General features: G+C 39.7%; 1 protein-coding gene across 1 annotated transcript; it reads right to left on the bottom strand.

Annotated features, from left to right (window-relative positions):
* Positions 1-625: 625 nt before the first annotated feature.
* On the bottom strand, positions 626-11,646 carry capn1b (calpain 1, (mu/I) large subunit b). Its single transcript, XM_030772880.1, has 21 exons — positions 11,401-11,646; positions 9,235-9,304; positions 7,051-7,169; positions 6,708-6,841; positions 6,439-6,607; positions 6,163-6,246; positions 5,725-5,810; positions 5,544-5,618; positions 5,064-5,224; positions 4,492-4,661; positions 4,328-4,339; positions 3,951-4,162; positions 3,696-3,735; positions 3,517-3,582; positions 3,367-3,424; positions 3,203-3,267; positions 2,693-2,761; positions 2,513-2,591; positions 1,058-1,171; positions 897-955; positions 626-652 (listed from the first exon to the last, which is right to left on the bottom strand). The coding sequence occupies exons 1-21, from the start codon at positions 11,644-11,646 to the stop codon at positions 626-628; spliced, it is 2,115 nt and encodes a 704-aa protein (XP_030628740.1).
* Positions 11,647-14,492: the final 2,846 nt, after the last annotated feature.

Consider the following 14,492-nt stretch of genomic DNA (forward strand, 5'->3'; position numbering starts at 1 on the left):
TTGAACATTTCAGTGTTGCGGTGTTTGTATTTAAATAATAGCAACCACCGATTAAACAGTATTTTTATTTTTGCTATTTTTATATCTTAAGAAACCATGTCCTCCACAACTAACGTATTAAACTGGTGGTGTTACGTTCTGAATAACACAAGCGATCAGTTCCATTTATATTAGAGATATGAAGGTAGTCAGATTGATTCTCAACATTTTTGCAAAATACTTTGCTACATTCTCTATGCAGCAGTGTGCATGCAAATTTATATTTAGGGAAAGATGTAATGTACCGATTACAATTTAGATGTGAGAGCATAGTCATATTCATGCTGTAACCTGCAGAATAAATAGTTTTATATAAGTAGACTCTAAATTTATTACAGCAATGTATCACATACTTATTGCATAGTAATCCTTCAAGTTATTAGCAGAGGCAAGTGAAAGTTTTTGAACCAGTTGAAGAGAAAGAAAAGGCATAACAGTAAGGCAGTTTGTGCTGGACTGACCAGGCACCTTTGGAATTAAATGAAAGTGAAGTGAGCTGAAATAGTACGAGGTTTGAAAGGGTGCACAGTTGCTATGGAGGCACGTCTCATGGACCGAGTCACCACCTTTTCCACGGTGTGACACTTCATCCACACATGGTCATATACAGCCACTGTGTGAAAAACAAGAGGAAAATAAGCCTTTTATTTACAAAAAGTTTTCACAACTGGAATGTATGATAGGTATATCAATGAATAATAATTATTTCTTCACATTTTAAGGGTGTTGCTTTACTACACAGAGTGGTTTACCCTTCTGTTTATAAAGCAAAGGAAGTAGTTACATAAAGCAATGATCACTGGTCACCACTTTTGAGAGCAGTGCAACTGTACTCTGAAAGAACAGAGAGCCGTCACCTCAGTGATATTCATTTCTATAACACCTGTCCCCTCCTGGTCCAGCTCTCGGAAAGCTTCTATAATGGGAAAAGGAGATAAAAAGTAATGCTTAGAATGGCTAAATATATGCCAGAATATTGTAGAAATATTACAGAGGAAGTAGTGCAATGGTCACATACTGAACATGGCCTCCAGCTTCACTAAGCAGCAGACAAAGTTGTCAAAATCAATGGTGTCCTTTTCAGCATATCGGGCCACAAGTATCTGATTCAGCTTGTTGTTGAGCTTGAATCCTGAAATGTAAAAAAAAAAAGTAAAATATGGAAAAAGGAAGATAGCTCTTGAGGCCTTTAGAAATAACTTAGAAGAGACAAGAAATGTTACAGAGCTCATTAAGCCAACCTGAAAACTATTTTATTCACTCTAACATTATCCAAGAAAAGATTTCAACATTGTTTACTTGTGGGTCAAATACTCTTATGTGCAATATTTCATTTGTGAAGGATGACCTTGCGTCACAGAATAAGAGGCAGGACAGGTGCTGTGCGATACCAAAGAGTGTAGGTTTTATGTTTTTTCACACGGTGAGTCTTCAAAGGGTGTCCCAAACCAGCCAGCAACAAGTGCCACCAATCCAAAAAGACAATAAAAAAAAACTGTTTCCCTCAAAAATGAAAATAATAATAATAACAATAATCAATACAAAAAGAAACAAAGTCTCCACTATTTGCAGATTTCCAAAACTTTTCCAATTACTAGGTTCAAAAGCTCAATTTAAATTTAAGTTCAGCTCTCCTCTCCTCTCACCCCCCTGGTGAACTGCCCTAGAGTTTTTAGGTTGGGGGGAGAAACCATTTCTAATTGAACAAAAATTAACTTCGAACACACAAAAAGAGAAAGAAAAAGAAACATTCAGACACAATCATTTACAATAATTTAAAATTACAATAATTTACATTAATAACCAATACCAAATAGTACTCAATTAGGAATTTACACGTTGATATTTTAAAATGCCTAGTTCCATGATTTCTTACACAACTTTAAAATCCCCCCATATTTTCCATAACTGAGACAGTCCGCGGGAATGACATCATATCCCTGAAACTACAAATATCCCAGCAACACTGCAGTCGGGCCTTTCACGTGACAACCAATGGCCGCATCTACACCGTAAGGATTTGACCAGGTGTGCAACGATAGAATTCAAATAAAACTTCCTAACTGTCTAGTTGGCCACCCTAAATGTCAGAAAAGCGATTACTGTAGTCTGTAGTTATGTTTTCCATTGCAATTCCTGTTTGCTACCATTAGTCGGTAAGCTGCAAGTGTACATGAATAATAAATGTTGTTTTTTTTTGTTTGTTTACACCAAGTATTATGCCATTTATTGCCTTTAGCCTGGAACGGGCCATAGCTCCGTTACATCATTGTTTACATTCATATTTCAGTGGAAGTGTGATTATAATAACATAGACAAACAAGAAAGTCTGTGAAAGTCTGTGTTCTGACTGGTGCTGTACAACATCAAATGTACAGCAGGTGGACAATTGCATGTGTAACAGACATGTAGTTGGATTTGCCGTACATGTGCCAGTCAAAATTTGACACACAATGGTGCACAGCAGGTTTACCTGCAGATTCCAAAGCCAGACGCATCTCATAGGCACTCATGGAGCCCGACTTGTCCAAATCGAACTGTCTGAAAATTCCCTGGAAAACAAGGAAAAGATGGCTCTTTATCCTGAATAAGGCACTAAACCCAGTTGTTTAGTATTAGATGGAGAGTAAGTACAGCTGTTTAATACACTTACCAACCACTTTCTAATCTTGTTCCACAGGATCTGAAATTCAACCATTCCAAGCCGAGCACTGCCATCTTTCTGATTACGTTTCAGTCGAGGAGGATTACAATTACATATACAATTGGTGTGTACGCTTGCATAAAAATACATTTTGAAGTTGAAGTTAAATGGTAACAGTTGCATTCCATAACCTAATATTTCTATCTCTAAATAAGGATTGTACAGTGAAGCTTAACCGTAGGATAATATTTACGGAATATCTGTGCTGTCCATGGGCAGAAAAAACAGACAGGCAATGTCTTTAACAGACACTTTCAGTTATTTGTGTTGACATTTAATTGTTAGAGGTTGGGGGGCGCTAAATGAGGTCACCTATACTTTAGTTGATGGTTACAGAACAAGTGGAGATACAATTCTCTGGTACTGAGAAAAGTTCCAAAACCCCCAGTATCGCTAACAGCATTGTACCATAGAACACTGGATAATTCTGTGAGCTCTGAACATCGTGAGAAAGGATACATCCATAAGGCTGACCATGCATCTGCATGACTCCATACTAAACCCATCAGTCTTCAAGTCCTTGTCTGTGAAGACAGTGACAGAAATATCAGACACAAAATCTTAATCGTCACACGGCCCGAACTGACAAGGAATGCAGGGAACAGCCAATAAGCACCACTTACGTTTAGACACCACTCTGTTTAGAATGGTCCTGAGTTCACGAACTGAAATCTCCATGTCCTGACAGGGAACAGATTACTCTCATTAGAGGGACACAGGCACTATGACTGATCATGACAAACGGCAAAGGAGTAAACAGTAAACAGACCTACCTCTCCAGATAACTGTGCAAACATTGCCCTGAAGGACTCATCAATATCTTCCTCTGATACTTCTTGCTGTGTGTAAAAAGACAGGAAAGGCTGACTTAATACGCTTTTTCAATACAATAAAAGATCAGCACAAGAAAGGTCAAACCTCAAAAATAACACCACTCTGGGTGTAATCCCACCTCCTCTTCCAAGTTAAATGTCACTTCATCATCCATTTCCCTGAAATTAAAGAGAGGAGCATTATTACATTTCCCATTGTTAAAGAGTTATTTTCATAAGAGAGTTGCCAACCATAATATGATCTAATCACCTCTGATGGGCCATTAAAAAGCCATAATCAGAGAATTGAGGGAGATGACATAATGAACGGTGATGTGGTTCAACCGACAGCATTCAAAATGAAAACAAAGAGATGTTGGTATTGGAATACTGACTGCGTCTCTGACTGTTTCTCAGTGAACACTCTGAGGACAAAGTCAGCCTCTCTGCCGGGTTCGAATGTGGAGGGCACGATGAGGTACTCTCCAGGAGGGAGGCGCAATCGAGCGCTCACCTCCCGCAAGTTGATGAAGGTCTCGGAGCGCGCACAGGACGTGTGTTTGAGGAAGAAATCTTTCTTCAGGTGCACACTCTGGCAGCCATGAAACTAAAGACAAAGGGAGATAGTGAATCTGTGAAGTTGTCTTTCACATGTTCTGTCTCTCTATATCTCTCAATCTCCTCACACTCTCTGCTTCCCCTGCTGTTCTGTTTTAAAGGATACTAATAACTGACTGATGATTTTAATATGCACCATAAGATGCTCACTTACCTCCTCTGGAACCTAAAAACAAAAAGAGAAAGTGTAAGATTATGAATCTGACGATAACATCCAGTATCAGCACTTTAAAAAGTATTTTAAGTTAACAACAGGCTCGGCTTGATTGAAGTTTTGTGTATTTTAACTTCTGAAATGTTTGGCCTCTGAATTCTCACCTCGTAAACAGCAAAACCGATGGTATGCATGTCTTGGCCATGCTCTCTGAAGCGACGCCGATCTCTCTGCATGAGCGCAACCAGGAAACTGCAGGCCACCTCGTCATCCTCTGGGTCATCATCTTCCTCCAGTAGTTTTATCTTGTACTGTGGATTTATCCAGAACGTGTCTGAGAAAAAAGATGGTAAGAGACAGACAGAAAGAGAGAAAGAGAGAGAGAGAGAGAGAGAGAGAGAGAGAGAGCGGGGGGGGGGGACAACAGGACAGAGGCATACTCAGTCTATAATGTTCCAATTAAAATTCTACTCAAATACATTCGCCTTCCAACCATTCAAAAGCGGTTTATGCCACAGCTGGAAAACAATTTAAAAAGAAAAGCATTTAAACAAATATGTGAGATTTTCTTACATTTTTACAGAAGTGAGATGGATGAAGCATGTCCCATATATGGATTATTCAGCTAAGATTACCGTGAGAACAGACGACTGTGTCTGAAGCGGTTCAACAAGCAACACGTATGAACATGTGAGCATCATAATAAAGGTGTGGTGTGAACGCTGGGCTGTCTCACTGGGGTGGTTTCGGCAGCCTCCTGCCGTGCTGCCTCTTCTCCAGCTCCCATCAAATTTAATGGTGTTCCAGAAACTCAGACTATCGTCATTAAGGGCATCTGGCGTCAGGTTACAGATCTCCAGCCTGGAGAACTGACGCTTAAACTCCTGAAACGTCATCCTACAGAGAGTAGAGACGGGGAGAAAAGTACGAGAGAATATGTGTTAGGTAAAGAGAATGGAGGAGCGTGTGTAAGTGAACCACAAAAAAGAAGAACAGAGACATGGCAAGAGGGGTCAATGAGAGGCATGGGGAAGAGAAAATGAGTTTTAGAAACTACACAGCAGAAAAAAAAAAAAAGAAAAACAGTCCGAAGGTCCCTGAGTGCAGGAAATCCAGCAAATAAGCAAGAAAGCTGTCAATGTTACATATGTACTGTATTGTCCGAATTAGAAATAGACATCAAAAGAATGTCAAGATGTCAAGAGAACATACTCACCAAAATTCTCCATCCTCCATTTGGCCATTCATGGCTTCCCTCTCTGCTTGGTCTATTTCATCCCATTCAGACGAACTGGCAATACAAACAGTTCAAGTCATTAACTCTGTGTTTGCATTAACTTTCACATATACATATATGGATCGTATTATGAATTAGCATGACCTAAATCCAGACTCACTTGTCACTCCAGGCACCTGTCCATTCAACCTGGCCCCACGGGTTCCTGATCCGAATTAGTCTCTCCATTGTTCCTCGGAAATCCACCTTTAAATAAGATTGTTCAACAACAAAATGCTAGAGGCAGTCCCATCACTTTAAAAGAGACTCTTTCAGTACAATATTTCACTCCCCTGTCCTGTCCTTCAGATATTAGCAAGAACTGAAATTCAGACTCAACAACTCAAATACAACAAAGACCGCTATTTTTTAAATATTTTAATTAGCTTGGCAAGGAAGCAGATGAAAAAGTAAGGGATACTGAAACTAGACAGCATCACATTAATTACATCATTTTACATCAAATGTCCAAGGACAGAACTTCTGCAGGTTTGAAATCTTCTGTCAAATGCTCTTCATTAAAATGTTTGGTAGGTGTGTTCTGATCTCTCTCACTCACCTGTCTGAGGCCTGTGACGGAGTAGGCATGACCTTTAACCAGTTTCTTGAAGGTCACAGCCTCCATGTCAAAAGCACTGGTGATCTACAAAGAACATGAGAAGTTATCATCTTTCTTGTGTTTGGCATAAGAAACTACACTTGACAATGATGTGCAGCAGCCAACAGCACACAGCTGGACATAGCCAGCACTGCAGTTCTTCTAAGAATGTTTTCCTGTGTAAGCCTCTAATTGCCTTCGGAAGTTTTATGTTTAGTAATGGAAAAGGACACTTACATCAATAGAGCAGCCCAGCAGGGAGCCCCTCTCCAGGGCTTTGCTGATGATGCGGTACAGGTCTTTGGGTGCTTTACGCAGTTCGTACATCTCGGCCACACCGCCGGTGAAGTCCTCAAAGCCCTCAGTGGTGGAGCCACCCGACAAGGCCTCATAAGAACCATTTAACCTAAAATCAAACAGAGCTGTGATGTCATGTACTGTTTCATACAAAAAGTCATAAAAAAAACACAGTGTGTGGCAATGCAGCACAGAGAGGGTTACATTACTTAGCATAGGCCTTCTCAATAAGCGCGCTCCAGAACTCATTGCCCTCTGCGGAGTGAACAAAAAGGAGCTCGCCGTCTTTCACTGGCAATCGGTCATCTATAACAACGTCCACCCACTCTCCAAACTGCCAGAACTACACAACAGAACAAGACAAAAAAAAAATCATAATACAATTTAGTTCTGCAAAGGTTAACAACTGGCCCAAATTATAATTGGACCAGTTAGAAGTGGTACTGAGATGCTGAGGCATTAATCTGCTCCGGGTTTGAATGAGGAATGATGGCACTCAAGTGAGTACGAGTGTAAGATTTTTAAAAAAGTTTACAGAATAAGTTAGCGCACCTGAAAGTGGAAAATGCCGGCATAATCATGCTGAAAGCTCTGCCCATGGGGAACCACCCTGTGCAGTAGTTTCTCATTAAGAGTAAGGGAAGCGATAGCAGCCAGGAGCCAACAGTCACCTGGAGAGAAGCAGAGACGGTTAGACAAAGGGAAGGAGAAAAGTGTGCAAGATGTAAGAACCTCATGTCATGTAACAAGCTACCGTGCTCATTAATCATTCATTAAAATGATTCCAGTACCATCTCAAAACTCCTAACCCCTAAAAAGATAAGCCAGTGACCGGCGGCAAGATTTCTTCGGAACTGGGGGAGTATTCATTACCAAACTCTTCTCGCCCTGTAGAGGGATATGAGATCCCAAACTGCAGTGGTAAAACCAGACAGAGGCTGTCTAAGCAACTTTGATGAGCCACCAACCGTGGCACCCTTGTGCTACTTCCATTAAATTCCCAAACATGCACAACAGCAGAAAGAAACTGTAATGAATTGAAAATTTTATACGACAAATACAAAAATAGGTCTCCAACTGCACAGGCATTACTATGTGAGAGACTGCAGTTGTGAAATATTTAAAAGATTGCGTAGTCTTTACCGTTTAGTCATCTCCACATACTGTAGATGGTGTCATACCAAAATGATCCAGCTGAGGGTGTCTTTTACAAGTACCAGAGAAGTTACACAATACTGTGCCGAAATCTAGTAAAGTGTCGACAGATTTAGTCTATGGGCTGAGCCTTCAGGTATCCTGTGTAAATACTTTCATATTCGATTGGGAGATGTTTCCTCTTTCAGAATAGGGTAGAATAGATGCCAAAACTTCAAACATAACAAGTGTGATGGAAAAACGTTTGCATGTGAGCCCACATCCTGTCTCACACTGAGACATACTACTCTCCTCGTGGCAAAAATGGCTACGAAGTTATAGCTGTCGGTTGACATTATGGTCATTCCATCACTGACATTGTTAAAAAGTATATATGTATATATATACACACATACACACACACATACACACACACACACATATATATATATATATATATCTCCACCCTTACATTTCTAAGGAACACTAACAGTAGTTAAAAAAAAAAGAAAGAATGTTGGAACGGAGCCCAACTCCAAGAGCTCCCTTATGATCTTGGATGAATCATACACAGATGTCTGAGTCATCGCTCATACAACCAGTCTAAACACAAAGACAGGAAAGCAGCATGACATGCGCATGCACGTACACACACACACACACAAAACCGCAGGCTTTCGCTCTGTCTTTACCCCCCTTTACTTTCACAGTTCCACAGAGAGAGAGAGAGAGAGAGAGAGAGAATACAGGAATCTCTCAAAACTTCTTAAAATCTCATCAAGTAATATAGCAAATAGTTTAAACATGACTGAAATAGGATGAAAGAAAAAAGGTTCAGTGTGTGAGATTTTTAGTGCACGAGGGGACTCAAAACCTGATTTACTGCCACATTCGATCCTCTTTACGACTGTTTAACAACAGTTGCTGAGCAGTTAGGAGCAGGTTATGACAAGAGAATACCAAGCAAGAAATCATAATATTAAGGCTTTGGTCTCAGCAGCTCTTCTACAACCACACAAAAGACGTGAATTCATCGCTTACACTGCATGCTTTCAGACTAGTTTCTCCTGCTGCTTATCAAAGCACTTTTGTTTATGAGGGGGGGTCTAAAATGGGGGACGGGGGACGGAAGTGGTTATTATAAATGAGAGAGGCTCTCTTCTTCCTTTTAATAAATCTCTTTTGTCTTTTGTGTCTCACAATGCTTCATGAGTGCTTCGCAGCCCACAAACTCCTTTACTAGGCATGGATAGGTTGCATCTAGAAACTTGCAGATTATCTTGACACTGTTACTTTCATAATGAAAAACATGAGTTTTGTTAGCGTCATATTGTTACGATGCAAATCAATGACTTCAATTATTCATCTGCTGTCATTTCTGTGCTAAGAGGAAGAGAAATGTGTTTTAACATGTAAGTTATGATTTTAAAGTATGTAACCTCCAACCATTTGCTGATTAAGCAATTACATCAGACAACAGAGCTTTTAGCAAGACATAAAAACTATCCAGCAAGCGAAAGGGAGGCCAAAGTCTGTGCCAGTCAGCTCTCATCAGGCGTTCATCACTTTAACATCTAGCAGCTTAAGCCATTAGAGACTTACCCAGAGCCCCCTGACAGATGTCTGTTCTTGTAGCACCGCCAAGGATGAACTGAGGATTGTCTGACAGTTCCTGCAAACATCAATGTAACATTAGTACAGGAACCATGAATGATAAAGTAGCAATGTTAGATTACATTTTTGCTTGATAACATAGCTGAATATGTGACTAACATCTACCTTCTGTCCAACAATATAGTCTTGCATTTTATGATATCACAATTTTTTTTTTGATGGATGGGTAATGACACAGGTTGTAAACTTGTAAATCTACTGTATTCATTCCAAACTACACTGCCTGCACACTCTACTATTTGGTTGGACCACCTTTAGCTTTGATTATGGCGCGTATTCACCGTGGCATTGTTTCTGACAACCTTATACGTCACATCCCTTATTTCCGTCCAGAGTTGCATCAATTTTTGGCGGAAATCTTCTTGACAACAGGAGAGTCTAACCACTCCATAAAGTCCTCTCCAGCATATCCCTTATTTCCGTCCAGAGTTGCATTAATTTTTGGCGGAAATCTTCTTGACAACAGGAGAGTCTAACCACTCCATAAAGTCCTCTCCAGCATATCCCAAAGACTTTCAGTGGGGATGAGGTCAGGACTATGGAATATGCCCATGCCATCAGGGAAGAAAAAATGGATTGATGGGATAACCTGGTGGTTCAGCACATTCAGGTGCTCCGCTCACTTCATTTTAATGCCACATAACGTTGCTGAGCCTAGACCCGGCCAACTGAAGCAACCCCAGATCATAACACTGCCTCCAGAGGCTCCAAATCCAAATGGCGACTTTTTTTTTTTTTGGCCAGGCAGTGTACTAAGTAGCAACAGCGTACCAAAGAGTTTCAGACATAAATAATCGGTTCTCGAAGATACCTACTGTTCCTCATATATAATTTAAAGTGAGCCTTGTGGATATCACTAAACTTCAAAAGAAACAGTTGTCCTTTGTGTGAAAGAGGGTGTTATAGATCTGAAAATCCAGAGACCTGTATCTGGGCTTAACCTAAATGCAAACACAAAAGCAGCTGCTAGAAAAACCATGACAGGAATGCAGAGGCATAGACTGGACTTTATCCACATTGGGACTGTTTACTATCTGACCAGCACACACATGCACACGCATGAACACACTCACACACACACACACACACACACACACACACACAGATTGTAATGTAAACAAATGTTTACATGATGTCATGAGGAATTTAAGATGCTGTCCAAACTGCAACGCCCAGTGTGCTATCGTCAGACTGTGTCAAGACTTTCAAGTCTTTCTTCCTACATTTATTTAAAAGTACCATTCAGGAGTGTATGCCTCTGTTACACACAGCATAAGCATTCCATAGTTCCCTTATTCCAACAGCCTAACCTTTTCTAAGAACCAACCATGGATGATAAATCAGTTTTATGAATCACTGATTAAGGAAATGAGTGAGCAAATCTGTACGACTGAGGAAATTCCCAGTTAGACAAAAAGTTAAAAATTATACCTGCCAGTAATTTGTTGTGGGCTTTACTGTTTAGTGTCCCTTATACAGGTTTCTTTGAAGGCCCTACAGGTGGAATCATGCCTACAGCAATGTGGGAGACAAACCTGTATCATATCTATGATTTACACTGACAAGAGAATCCATGACCAATCTCATGAGACATAGAAACCTCCCTCTTTCCGCGAGGATGTTTAAACGCAGGAATGGTTTAGAATGTAAAATTACAGCTTTGTGACAAAATATGCTAATGTTCAATTTCTACCATGCCTGTTCAGCTAGACTGTGGCTACTAAAAACAGTCTTCCATATGTCTAACCACAGAGACGCCATGTCCGGAAGCCAGTCACTCCTGACTCTGAAGATAAGACTGAATTATACTCAAATTTATGTGTATAGCACCTTTTACAACAAACGCTACAAAACATCAGCCTTTACAAGATCACTCCAACAGAACAAGTCGTGTTTGCCTTCATATTCTGAGGTTTCACAAATGAAGTGCTTTTATGTCCACTTGTTACATACCAAACATATCTGGTTAAATAAAAAAATAAAAGTTTCATAATACCTATAATTTTCTTAATTTGACTATATTGGTGTTTTCTTTTCTTTTTTACTGTATTATTTTTGTTTTGTTCACGTTTACCATGCTCAGTGAAAGCTTACCGTGGGTCTTTTCCACTGCACTCCACGGGTTTTGGAAGAGTTTGGGGCAAGCTCTTTGAACCCCAGGGATGTGGCATGAGCAGGGAAGCAGGGGTCCTCAAAGAGACATCCACTCTCTATACATTCCTGCTTAAGTGCCTCATAGTCCTGATTAAGGAACCTCAGCGCCCTGTCATTAGACCCCATGCCCTCCGCATGCAGCCTTTCCCTCTGTATACGGGAAGAGACTCCTCCAAACAGGTACATACTACAATGGACAAAAATAAGAGTGGTTTTTGTGTATGTATGTGTGTCTGTGCGTGTGTGTGTGTGTGTGAGAGAGAGAGAGAGAGAGAGAGATGTACTGGGGATTGGGATTGTTATTGGTAGACGGCACATAATTAGCTTCAAACCGCTAGCAGCTCTTATCTGAAGGCCATGTAATGCATCACTCCACACCCAAAGGTAAAAGCAATAGGGCTGAGTGGTTAACTGTTTAAGTCAGCTTTTAGCTTACCACAGAAACACGGTATCATGTCGTTATGACAAGAATATTCAGTCAAATAATGTCGAGAGAACAACCCCTGTGTTCATTCTGCATGTATATATTGGCCATACTTATCAATTAAAATATACAATGATTCTTAAATAAGAAATAAAACTTTCAAATCTTTCAATAATTCTTTTTCATGTTTTCATGAATCTCTTCGAGTTTAAGAAGTTACTGATTATACTGACGAAACAGCTAAGCTAAGGACGGAAACCAGGAAAACCAGTGCAAGGGTAGTTCTCTCTGACTTTATGAAAGCACACTCTACAGACTTAGAGAACTGAAAGAAAAAAAAACAGTGATTTGAGTCAAAAACTCACACTCCTTCCTTTCAAATTCCGTTAGATTATAAACCACAGAGAAAAGAAAAAAAAATCTGTTGGTTTACCTTCACTTCCTTAGATGCACGACAGGCTTGTGGAAATAAAAGTCCAGTTAATTAAAAGGTTTATCATGAATTAGAGTGCATGTATTAGAATATCTGTGGTTGAAAACCCATGGAAGCATTTAAGTATCAGAGAACAGCACAGTAAACAATACTGCTTCACCTAGCTAATGCACAGTGTGTGGAGTTCTCTGGCTGACAATTATGACATGTGGTGTGTCTGTGTGTGCTATACAGTTGTCCAGGAATAACTCACATGTGATTGCTGCACCTGCAGCAGCAAATGTTTCTCATGTATATGCTACATCATTGAACTGTCCACTCCATTGTCTAAGGCAAGGGGCAGGACTTCCTCTGACTGACGGACCAATCATAAAATGGGAGCATCCCTTTTGAGACTCCATTTCATATGGATCTATCCATATTTTTGTTACTACCAGTTATTCTGTATATGCAGTACACACAGTGCGACGTATTACTATGGGGTACACAAAGGTCTTGATGATTAAGATGATTTCATTATGACAAAAATAGTGAAAGGACGATTGTCAAAGAGATTCTGATGCATAGCTGGACCTTGAGTTGGCACGTCCACTGCTGTTAAATGCAAACTCGAAAGAGCTGACACTAGTGATCAGCATTAGTGATGACCTGCAATCAGCCTGTACTGCATTTCGTAAAAAAGAAAAAAAATCAGTCGAGGTGTTTCAGATTTTCAGATTAGCACGTTTGTTGTGAAAGGCAGTGCGTTCAGTTTATCACCAAGTATTCATCACCGTTTCTAACCGCGACTCCGCACTGTAACAACGTACAGTTCGCAGGTCAGTACCAACAGTCTCAGCTGCAAGCTAATTTTCTCCCTCTTCCAAGGCCTCCCTTGTAAAATGAGTAGCTGCAATGCAATGGCAATACAATCTGATAGATTTCCGAAAAGAACATTCAGTTCAACATTTAAGGGTGGACACAGTAATTCCATTAACTGTCGTAAATTACAGCTACACTGAAGATAACAAGACTTAGTCGAAGGACCAGATAGAGCTTGCAAAAACGCATACTCATTTTCTCACATAAATAATTGACAACCGCAGCATCTAAACAATGAAATTGTCGCAATGACAGTCATTAACATACAATACTGCATACTGGTACATACTTAATCTCGATTAAATAATCAATAAACAATCAGTCTGTAACATTTGACCACGTACAGATTAATCTACTAAAAAGTCGAATGCAAATCAACCTCCCTGTTTAACAGAGTGATTTTGTGGATGAAGTTCCAGTATTCGTTAAATAACTTACCACTACACGTTAAATTCGCAATTTACTCCTTGTTTTCTTAAAAGATGTTGCCATCAGAGAAGTGTGAAATGGTCAGGAGAGCGGTACACCGGTAATCACGGCTCTGCAGTGTGTGGCCCACCCCGGAGGGAGGAGCTACGCATTGGCATCAAAGCAAGCAGGTCATTGTGTCATGTCTTAAAGGAGCCTTGTTTAATGAAAACTGTAGCTGTAGCAATCCTTTAATAGGGATAATTAGTGTACTAATATACTCAATTAATTGAAAAAATAATTGAGAGTTCGAAGTGCGTTTTTTAAATGTAGATCAAAAACAAAAACAGGGATGCAACACTTAAATCACATAGAGAAAGAACTGACCAGTGTCCTGCATTTTGTTTGGAAAAAAAAAAGTTTAATGTGTTAAATACAGTTTATAACACATCAGTACAAAGTACTTTTAAAAGTGGTTAAGTAAAGATGCATTTCTTTTCAGCACAATCAACTTTCTACAACAGTCACCAAACTTAGTATTGGGTCATTCCATACCAACCAACCTAGGCCCTCCAGTTCTTGTCATGGATTTTCTTGAAAAAAATTCATGTGAAAACTTCTATTAAATTCTCGGGACCTTGCAAAATCCTATAGCGCCGCTCCAAATACCTTTTAAGTTATGCATTTTTGAAGTTTGGCCTTTGGAGCTAAATTTCATCATTTTTACGATTCTTTGTAAGCCTCACCAATTGCTCATGTTTCACTGGATTGGGTTGATATTTGTACTGAACATCCAAGAAAACCTAAAGATAATTTGCAATATGTATTCGTGTAAACAGGTGTTGCTAAATGTCACTAATCAAATAAAAAAAAAAAAAAAATACACTAACTGAACGAAGAATCTTT

This window comes from Chanos chanos, chromosome 4, assembly GCF_902362185.1.
Source record: "Chanos chanos chromosome 4, fChaCha1.1, whole genome shotgun sequence".
Taxonomy (NCBI): Eukaryota; Metazoa; Chordata; class Actinopteri; order Gonorynchiformes; family Chanidae; genus Chanos; species Chanos chanos.